Below are 11,023 nucleotides of genomic sequence, written 5' to 3' on the forward strand. Positions count from 1 at the left end.
CATTAATCACAGCTCACCCTTGACATCTGTCTCACAGTGTCATGAACTAAACGGTGCTGCTAACACGAGTCAAAACAACCAACCTCCTGCGAAGCAGCTGTTCATCATTAGCTGTCACAAACTGTTAAAGTATCAAATCAAAATCTTAAATGACTGAAATTACAAAAGCTATCAGAGCGACTTGTCTCGTTCTGTCCGTGTCCACTATGTCGATGCGGTCAGGACAGGTTCCAAACATATACTTGTTCTCAGCGTAGCTTCTGTTACATAGTGTCAGTTTACTGCATGCTCTCTTTCTTATTGCAGTGCTAGCAGCTGGTCACAATACCACCAGGGACTGGCCTGAAATATTTCTGCATAAGTTGTCATGCACCCCGATGCAAAAGCCAGTCGCCATCTCACTCAGTGCAACACTTTGTTTTGGGGGAATACAAGCCAAACTTGATTCATTCTCATTAGTAGCTGCATGTCGTGTTTCGTGTTGGTAGGCAAATTGAGGCATGCCACAAACTAGAGACGGTAAACATGGTTGAGGCTACACCTGCTAACCATCAACAGCAGCAGCATCACACAGGTTTTGTCTGTTTTTAGTGCATTTTCAGCGAGCCTACATTTCTCCCACTTGACAAAATCTTGTATGTCTCATAGCAACAACAGAAATATCTACAATGGGCTGTTTGACACATGATGATTCACAAAGTCAGTGAATTACCACTCAGCTTGAAAACATTTAGATTTGATTCTTTTCAGGCATTAATGTAAATAAAGAACATTTGCAGTATTTTGTGCTTTTCCACCTACAGTAAGGCACTTCTTATTCACTCACTAACAGCGTTAACAGGCTCAGCTAATGCTCCTGCTGAGCCTCAGCTGCTCTACGATGGGAGCAAAACTGAACAGTTACATTTAATACACGAAAGTATGAATATTTTTTTAGGATCTTGGAAGGGGTCTCTGTGGTTGTGCTGGTTCTCTTCCTCCCCTATTTCAATGCGCAGGTTAGTTGGTGACTAAAAATTGCCTGCAGATGTGAGCATGAGAGTGAATAGTTGTTTGTCTGCCAGCGTTTTTTGGTTGACGGCTCTGCGATACTCCGCCCTCTCCCATTGTCAGCTGGGAATGGCTTCAGGCCAGGTGTCTAAGACTAAATTTGCTGTGGCTTTAGGATGATCAGTGACAGTCTCTGCTCCACTGAAATACCAAACAAATGTATTCATGAACAAAACCCCCTCTGTGCAACAGTCTGCTAAGTCAGACTTGAAGTCACTTCTGTGCCTCTCCCTTTGTCCTCCTCTTCTTCTTTCTACTTCTCTTTTGTCTATTTGTCATCTGCTGTTTTTCAATCCCTCTCGACAGTCTTCCTCTTTATCCTAATACTTTAAATGTGAGGCACATGGATGACTTTCTCGTTGTAGGTTTTCATGAAGCGAGTACTGTAATTTCTGGATTATAAGACGCTACTTTTCTTACATGTTTGAAACCTGCGGCTTAAACAACAATGCAGCTAATTTATGGATTTTTACAGGTAACAGTCTTCATGCCACCATATTTCTGACACCTGCGGCTTATAAAGAAGTGCAGCCTACGGAGGCGCAAAACTGCGTCTTATATTCAGGTGCGCTCTATAGTCCAGAAATTACGGTATATGGTGCTATTGCCACTGACGTGCGAGTTCATGTGTTAAAACTGCCTTTTTTAGCAAAAAAGTTCCCCTGCAACTTTACCACTCTGTGTTATCTTTTAAGTAAAGTTTCTATTGGAGTTAGTGTACGCTTTGTTCATTTGTGGCAGTGGCAAAGATCCAAACAGATTTATGGCAGAAAATGAATTGCCTAACAAGTTTTCATAACAAGGAGAAAAAAAATACAAGTTGCTACAGAAAGTTGTAGATACAAAATAACATGATGAAATCCTATCAGAAAATAACCCACACTCCCTAACACAAGAACTGCACCCAGACGCTCTGCGTCAGATCCTCAAATAATGTAATTAAGTTCGAGCCCAAGGATTTTAAAAAGCATTCAAGGTCACTCAATCAGAGCAGTTAATTTCTGTCCGAGCTTTATATATCAACATTGTGACCTTTGCTTGGTGATGCTGTTTATCACATTACTGCCTTCAGTCACAGAGTGAACAATGTGCTAAACATGTGATCACATCTCACGACAAGAATGAACAGCTCCGACATTGTGAGATTGAGACACGAATTTGCTTCCGTCGTGTATGATAGGACTGACTGGTGATAGTGCGGTGGCAGATTTTCTAAAATGACTCGTCTTCCTGCACAAAGACACAGACGCTGCTGAGAAATTCAGTTAATAGAAAGTGAAATGAGAAAGAACATTCAAATAAATTGTGGCAATATTTGTACAACCCCTGTGATTTTCTCTTGGATTTATTATTTTGATCTGATTTTCATCAATTTTAATATAGTAAATGAACACTGGTCCCATGTACCACACAGAAGTAAGAAGAAATGTGTGTATATTTATCAAACCTAAAACTAATTATTCTAAAGGAATGAAGAGCACGTCATGAGAAACAAAATAATAACAGTGTTAATCAATCTTATATAAACATCTTTAATGATCAATACATAGCCTTTAATATTAATTAATAATCCCTGATGAGTTCACATACATGCACATCAGCAAGACAAAAAAGTGCCAGTTGAAAATTAGGATAACAGTAGCAACATCTTATTTGTTGTACCTATAATATCTTTTTTTTCTCATCTTTGGCACAATTTCATTGACTTTAGAGTCAAACCTTACTCTTAACCACATTCAGGGTAAGGGGTTAGGATACGCTTTGGTAGTTCCTTTTCAGATCAGAATACAATTAGTCTTTAATATATGATGCATTGTTGCTGATCAGGAAATCCAGCATTGTCAAAAAGCTGTTGTTATTATTCACCTTGACCAATTTCTTGGCTGTTAGTAATATTTTTTTCAATAATATCTTCCACCATTGAATCTAGTAAAATCAGCTTTGTTTGAGAAGAATTCTGTGATTGTCATTCAGGTTTCCAAAACTAGTTAGGAAAAAAATGTTTTTATATGCAACTTATTATATGTAAATTTTAAGAAAGATATCTCTTCATGCTAATAAACCAGAAAACCAAAAGCCAGTGAAATTAGGAGGAGTTTGGATTTAAATTCGAGTCCAATCCAATCTGCATGATTACACGACTGGAGTTCGTCTGTGGAGAAAGAGGCAAACAGGGAAACTTTAACTTTTCATTTTGCACAAAGGATTGTTCACAGAGACTTAACAGAAACAGATGCAGGTAAAATGCTGTTAGTTGGCTGTAAATGTGGAAATTGTTTATGTTGCCAAAAATTGTGCATGTGCAAATGAGTAGATCTGTGTTGTGTGTGACTAATGAGATCAGCTGAGCAATGTGTGAGTATTCTTCATCCTGTGTGTGATCAGTGTTCAGTGAGGTGATGAGTGACCCTCCTCTCCTCCCACTCAGACTTCTAAACCTGTGGTGGGGGTGCAGGGAGGGGGGGGCACGCCTGGCACGCCTGGCACTCCTGGATACCAGTCTCCTCCACAGGCTAAACAAAGCAAAACGCCTCTCTGGCAGAGCGTGACAGAATGCCTCCTACCACTGAAAACCACATACACTGTGCAAGTGTGGAGTTTTGTGTTTTGTGTGTGTGATAGACATTGATGGATATTTACATACATGGATAGAATTTGTGTGGCTAACCTGAGAGACTCTGTACTTTTGGTATGAGTTTGTACCAAAGATGACACTCCTGAGCTCTCATCATTGTCTTGTTTTCTGGAGGGTTGTAGTTCAGAGTGATGTAGTCCTGCTGGTCAGGGGTGACGGCTGGCCAGTCGACTCCATCAATCCTTGGATTCCTGACAAAAACAAAATCCAATCAAAACAATTTAGCTGTGTCATGAAGGTCCTCGGACAGGTTGAGCAACCGATGGGCTATCTGATTTTTCATACCCCGTCCTGGCAAAGTTGGCCCAGTGTTTCATAATCTTTTTAGTCATGTTGACTTCATTCTTCGTGTATCCAAGAGACGCATTCAGAGGCATTCCAAAGACAAATTCAATCTCATAGCCATGCATAACTCCCATCCATGCTGGCCAAGGATTGATAGATGATCGGTGATCAAACAAATATAGGAATGTCTTGCCACCAAGCTGTGAGTATCTGAAAAAGAAATGGACAATACTGAGCTATTTTTGTACTTCTCTAGGTTGGATTGAGAAAATACAAACACAAAAATATTGTATTGCATGCATCAAAGCAACAAGAACTGGCTGTTATTATTTTGAATATAGGTGATCCACATCATCCAGTTGAATGGTACAGTTCAGCTATCTTTCATTTCCCTTAAACTGCACTGGCACAGAAAAGGTGCCCATGAATAGGCCACAGCAAAATAGGGCAAATAGCTCTGTTTTGACCTGTCGAATGACTGCATGTGCTGGTGGATGATGGAGATGATTGTACTATTTAAGGTGGTCATCAATTTAGCTACTCTTAGCCTCGCACTCATACACACACCAATAATAATCATTAAACACTGTTATAAACACTGCACAAAGTAGTTTGCTCTTATGGTTGTGCCAAAAGTCGATTTTTGAAAATACACAGAAAGTAGAAGTGTGTGGGAACAAAAATGTAAGTTAATGGAAAAAAATAGAATGTTAAATTTATTTTAGGTGCAGATATGCAACAGGTACAGCCCAAACTTAAAATTCAGAGCAATGGGCCAGACAGTGGCAAATATTTGAAGAGGTCAGAGTTCACCATCCAGATGCTTAGTGAGGTTAGGGGTCCACCTACAGTGTTTCTGCTGTGACAGATTTTACAGCAGGAAAAAGAGGCAAAAATTAGTAAATTCTGGTGGGTGTTATTTTATGTCAAGGCTGATCAAAGCCAGAGCCAATAAATGCCTGTTATTTCATCCAGGTCTGAATGCCGATTGTAGCCTTTTCCATTGCCAACAAAATCCATGTTATGGGGTGTTAGCCTTTTTTTTTCTCCAAAGTACTAACAACTAACAATATAAGAGACATTCAGTGTTAAAACTTTGGCCAAATATGTTTGTCAGTAAAAGATTTAATAAGGTAAGATTGGAGCCATATTTTTATTTCAAATCATTCCCTTCATTCATTTTTATAGTTGTTGATTTATATACCACCCTTCACTTGCAAGTTGGCTTATACTGCATTTCCCTGAATAAAGCAAAAACTGCTATTCAACATGGGACAAAAAGTGAGATCAAGACTTCAGTTTACGTTTAGTGGAGTGCCAATAATGACTCATTATTGGCCCTGCTGTGGGCACTGCACCAGCTCAGATTCTTCATGGAAATGGCTAAATCAGAGCAGCCTATCCCTCTCATAATTCAGACCATATCATTAAAAATGTTGAATTTCCACTCACCTTTCAGTGAACTGTATAACAGGACATACAAAATACTCATCTCCAATTAGACTCGTCAGGAAGTCACGGTTTTTTATCCTGTTTTTCTCATCTGCCCAATCAGTGTAGTGGAAAATGGCTGCATCTCTTGCAACATCACTTGAGCCTTCCATTGTCAGAGTCACTCCAAGCTGGAACTCTGCTCTAGTTATGAGACTCTGACCAGAGAGGTTAAATCCAGGCAATCCGTACATTGCAAAGTAGGTCCCTTCATCTTTGTTCAAGCCGAGCAGCAACTCTTTCTTAGGAAGCTTACCGGTGCTCAGCAGCACCTGCAGGGGAAAAATAAAAAAAACAGTATTTGGTTATTTATTCATTTATTTATTTATTTTTTTTTTATAATTAAGGGTTTAAAATAAAGGTGGTACTCAAATTTTGAGATAAGACTACACCATTTTATTTTGAACGTACAATAATAATAATTCTGCTCCGATTACTCAGTGAACACAGTTTTCATAACAGAATGCTCCGAGGCAGCACCTCAGTAACTCTGGTAGCTGGATTACAGGCCACACTTTGCGTACATCTTTTTAAATATTATTATTATTATTATCACAATGAGAATGTCCATTTCCTGCTTCATGCTGACTTTTATTGCAGGTTCTTGGGCTTATTTATTCATTGTCTCTCCCTCTTGCTCAAATACTCACTCAATGAGCAGACATTTGAGTGTGGAAAATCTAAAGTTAGCCCACAAGTGGACAGGAAAATGCTGAATATTTTGCTGTAAAATATTGGAAGCGGGTAACACAACTGCATGAAGACATTTAGAGTCCCACTTTTGGACAAAGCTTGTTTTATCCTTCATGCCTACATGTTTGGCTTTCACACCACTACAACTGTACTTGTTCTAAACTGAATGGGTTTTCTTTCCTCTGAGATGAGACATTGAAAATGCAAAACAAATACACCTACTTGGGGTTCATCTGGTAGGAAGTCACCATCAACAACAGGGCTGAAGGGTAAGGCTAAGAGTGACAGCTCTGTGAGAACATTCTGTTGCTGTGAAATGATTTCTTTCGGATCAACCTTCTGCAGACAAGCTTCAACTTCAGCTGCAGGAGATGTGGGACACCCCACTAATGATGCCAGCCTCAGGGCCCTGGATATTGTCAAAGAGAGGAAGTTAGGCAATCAATTGAAGAAGGGATAAAAATTAATGAAAGAAAGAAACAGTCAGGGAGAACAAAAAAAAAGATGTAAGGGACAGGGAAGTCCCCTTCAATAGTAAGGAAAGGAAAGGAAAATGGAAGAGCAATGATTAGAGGTGGCTACTGATGGGGAAAAAAAAAGATTGATCAATTCTACCAGGACACAACTCTTGGCTTAAAATCTGATATCTCAGCTAAAGCAAATATTTTATTGGCCTGTCGCATTTATTAAGGTAAAATAGTTTGATAATTATATCTGTACTAAATGTGAACAGAGATATGTTTTTGGATATGTGGAAACATTGGCCTGTCAGTAACACTAAAGGAGAGCTCAAGGGGCTTATGAAAGTCAAACTGATTCATAGACGGGTCGCCTCAAAAGTCATCATTATTTCCTTCTGTTAGTAATCAGTGTGAGTGTGTGTGAGTGTAATACCTGTCCCAGGCCTCGGCTTTCTTCATTGTGGCCCAAAGTGCATTTGGAGATCCACTCTGCATCACAGCCCGATGAAAAAGATCATTACTCCCTGGAGACAACAAGTGGAGTCCCACAGATGCTGAGCCAGCGCTCTCCCCGAACAGAGTGACCTGCAAACGACAGCCAATCCAAGCCCCCACAGTTTGTTTACCGTTTGTTTCAAGAAGAAGAAACACTTAAGATAGTATAAAGTATAAATAGTTCTACAGACATTACCTTTGAAGGATCACCTCCAAATGCAGCAATATTATTGGCTACCCACTGGAGGGCTAAGCGCTGATCCAACAGAGCTGCATTGCCCCGGATGTCGTTGATGTCAGGAAGAGCCAGGAAGCCAAACGCTCCAAGTCTGTCATTGATGATCACAAAGATGGGGAACAATGTTCAACGTGTTAAAGTGAGAATAAGTTCCACATTTACTTCATTACTATCCAAATAAGTAAAAAGAAGTTTTATTTAAAATGAATTAACAAAACTGTTGTCATGCCTAAGGATAGGATAGTTTTACACTTTCATAATTATTGGACTGTCTACTCTGGAGAATCAGGGCAAGCTGCTTCCACAGAGCCAATAACATCCGATGAAAACCAAGCCCCGTCTCCCCCTCTTCTCTCTGCTGCCATCTGCGAGGCACTACAGAACCTTTAAAGCAACGCACCTTTAGGCTGAAAAACATTGTACTGATTTTATTTGTGCAATGGCTATAAACTCATTCTGATTGCAATGAGTCATGAAAGTCCAGTTTATATAAGCTCTTACCTGTAATTCATTGACACTACAACAACACCTTCAGATTTACACAGGAAGCGGCCATCATAAATGTCCAGAGAGGACGTTCCTGCGGTGAAACCGCCTCCATAGATCCAAACAAGGACGGGAGCCAGTGGCTCGGGCTGAGGCTTGGCTTTATTCAGATGTGGGGTCCAAACATTCAGGTACAGACAGTCCTCACTCAGAGGAGTGTTTGGATTCCACATCTCTGCACCTTTGAACCCTGACAAGAATAATCAGATTGATCATTGCGAAAGCTGACTAAAGCTGATTAAAACAGAATTCACATCTGATCCTATATTTCTTGAGGCAAACTGAGTTCAACTTTATCAAATTGATCAAAAGCAATATTTTTTGATGCAACATTAGCCTATGTGGTCAATAGTCAGTCATAATTCTTAGTTTACCTTCTTTTAAATGAACACTGCCTTCTCCCAAGTCAGAATAGTCTAAGATTAAGACCAAGTGTATACAGTGTATCTGTTGGTTCTGTCATTTCTATATTTAGAATACATTTTCGACGTTTTCCCTGTATGTGTCTGGCACTGACACAGCTGGCTAACAACCTCCGACAGGTGGCCAGGGCCACAAATAGCTATGTGTCCATGTTCTTGTCCCAAGTCAGTCAGTGTTTATGTATGTGTTGAACAAAGTCTTTTGAGTAGTGTCATAAAAAAATCAGTTATGTAGACAACAGGTGTGGGTTTTCTTTGTCTGTACACCCCAGTCCGCATGGAAACAGCAACTTTAAATAGGTACGGTTTCATTTCTGAACTTAGATCAGTTCCTTTGGTGTCAACACACGACTTAATCAGATTCAACTCCACTTCTTCCACTTAAGATGTTTTTGGAGCAATAATGGCTGTTCCAGCCATGCTGTATGAGAGAACAATGCAGGCCGTCCCTGCCGGCTTCCTCTGTCTCTATCAGGTCTTTGGTCTTTGAAGTATACTTCTTCTTTTTACTTGTTCACATCTGCTTCCCAGCACACTGCTCTTTGCGCCCGGTCTCAGTGCTTTCATTGATATATAGAATTGTTTTTTTTTTTTTTATCTTAATGATTTTGATATTTTTAACATCTCCTCTTCATTATGCCACCAACATATTTCTCTTTTTTTTTTATTTATGTTTATATTTATGTGTATTGTCTTAACATTGTGTATTCATGTGCTTGGCTGCAGTGACAGTTTATCCCCTGTTGGATTAACAAAGTAAATTTATCTATTAAACGTTCAATCTGTTCATTTTTCTATCAATCGATCTCTATATATAAATTTCAAGGTTCGCAGAACTATTCGAAAAGATCAAAACTGAATGTCAGAATATCTTGACATCTGGTCTATCAAATTGTTCACTGTGCATTTTGTTTTGTCTATTTTCTTTTCTTTTTCGAAATTGTCAGTTTCACACATTTCTCCTGATGACCTGCTGAGTAGTTAAGCGTTCCAACTTTCTTTTCAGGGCTCTGTATGATCATGTTCACTTATCAAATACTGGCTTTTTTGGCAGGAATTTAAGTCAAAGCACCCACTTGAACATTGAACAATATTTTATATACAGTATGTGGGAGTGTGCACAGCGATATACATGTTTGCATTGTGTGCAGCTAAACATGCAACTTACCAGGAAAGAATGTATCTATCATCTGAATGCACGAATTTGGGTATTTGGTGGCATCTCTCACTCCTTCCCATCTCGCTGCTGGTTCTGGTGGTCTGAACCTCAGTTTTCCTGTAGGTGGTTTTCCATAGGGCACTCCAAGGAATGCCCGAACATCACCACCTGGGACGGGAAGATACTTCCCTTGAACTTTCCCAGTTTTTGTAGTGATCACGAGATCATCTTGACCAACAGCTGATAAGGTCACATGCAACAGAACAAGTAGGGTGAAATGTATCGATGGAGAGACTGACGCCATGAGAAGTCCTGTCAAGAGAAACACGAACACCTAATCATTACACATCAATTTGGTTTTTGCTCAAGGCTGCATACATTGCTGGCTAAAAACAGTAAAGCTGATTTTACAGATTTTTTTTTTCTTTCTTCTTCTGCCAACTCTTTTCCCCTTTTTATCTATTAGTAAAGGGCTTCACTGAATAAAGATAAAACATAAACAAATATTTTGTTCAAATATATGATTATGGTTATTCCTGTGTTTAGGCTTAAGGGAAGTAGGCACAAGGGCCAGAAACTATGATGAGTTCTATTAATAGTGACTTGTACAGTAAAAATAACTTCTACTCTACTGTACAAGGGATAATTAGACTTAGGAGCATTCAGGCATTCAGTTTTGGAAAATACCAAAGTATATCAGTCACTGTGCTTTTTTGTGTGATGGAGAGTGTGTACAGGTTTGGGGTTGAAGTCAGTGTGGATCAAAGTTAATAAATACATGAAGATAAATGATATGCGTGCGTGCGCGCGTTTGTGTGTGTGTGTGTGTGTGGGTGTGCGTGTGCGTGCGTGCGTGCGTGTGTGTGTGTGTGTGTGTGTGTGTGTGTGTGTGTGTGTGTGTGTGCGCGCGTGTGTGTGTGAGAGAGAGAGAGAAAAGCGGGGACGGAGAAGCGTGTCTCTTCAGGAGCGCTTCTTATTAGAATATAAACATTTGGTGACATGCAGGCCGTCATTTAGATCAGATCGAGTCGCGGAGCCGCACAAACTGAACAGAATATCCTCCAAAGTAAAAGCGGCGCACAGCTGGATGTGAAAGAAGCGCACGGAGCGAAGAAGACATTTCCTGATATGAAATCTACCGGGATAGCTTCATTTGCAAAAAGAAAGTAACGATAGTGATAATAGAAATGGAAAGCTTTCCTGAGCTTACCTCTGCAGTTGGCTTTGTGTGTGTGTGTAAGTGTTTGTTGGGGGGGGGGGGGGGGCAGTGATTGGACGGAGAAGGCGTGGACTCCAGATCCCGCCGCCCAGTGGGGGACACACACACATTTATATACACATCAGTCCTCACCTGTCCTTTATTGTAATCACTGATATGATTTTTTAACCTTACCTCACAACCTGAAGCTCCGCCTCTCTCTTCCCTGAATGCATTGCAGTTCTTCTCAAGATAAAATAGTTAGTTTATGCAGTTTAAGACCTGGCCTGACCTTCCCCAGTCTCAACTGCCTCACCACTGTAAGTCTCATTCTCCTGGTAAGACATTAT

The 11,023-nt window shown here is 40.0% G+C and overlaps 1 protein-coding gene across 1 annotated transcript; it reads right to left on the reverse strand.

Moving 5' to 3' along the window:
* Positions 1-2,562: 2,562 nt before the first annotated feature.
* On the reverse strand, positions 2,563-10,716 carry LOC115053120 (cholinesterase-like). Its single transcript, XM_029517686.1, has 10 exons — positions 10,686-10,716; positions 9,485-9,787; positions 7,850-8,084; positions 7,307-7,439; positions 7,049-7,200; positions 6,377-6,563; positions 5,423-5,733; positions 3,971-4,180; positions 3,719-3,876; positions 2,563-3,202 (listed from the first exon to the last, which is right to left on the reverse strand). The coding sequence occupies exons 2-10, from the start codon at positions 9,777-9,779 to the stop codon at positions 3,105-3,107; spliced, it is 1,779 nt and encodes a 592-aa protein (XP_029373546.1). The 5' UTR covers positions 9,780-9,787; positions 10,686-10,716; the 3' UTR covers positions 2,563-3,104.
* Between the last annotated feature and the right edge of the window lie 307 nt (positions 10,717-11,023).

The sequence above is a fragment of the Echeneis naucrates genome, chromosome 13, assembly GCF_900963305.1.
Source record: "Echeneis naucrates chromosome 13, fEcheNa1.1, whole genome shotgun sequence".
NCBI lineage: Eukaryota > Metazoa > Chordata > Actinopteri > Carangiformes > Echeneidae > Echeneis > Echeneis naucrates.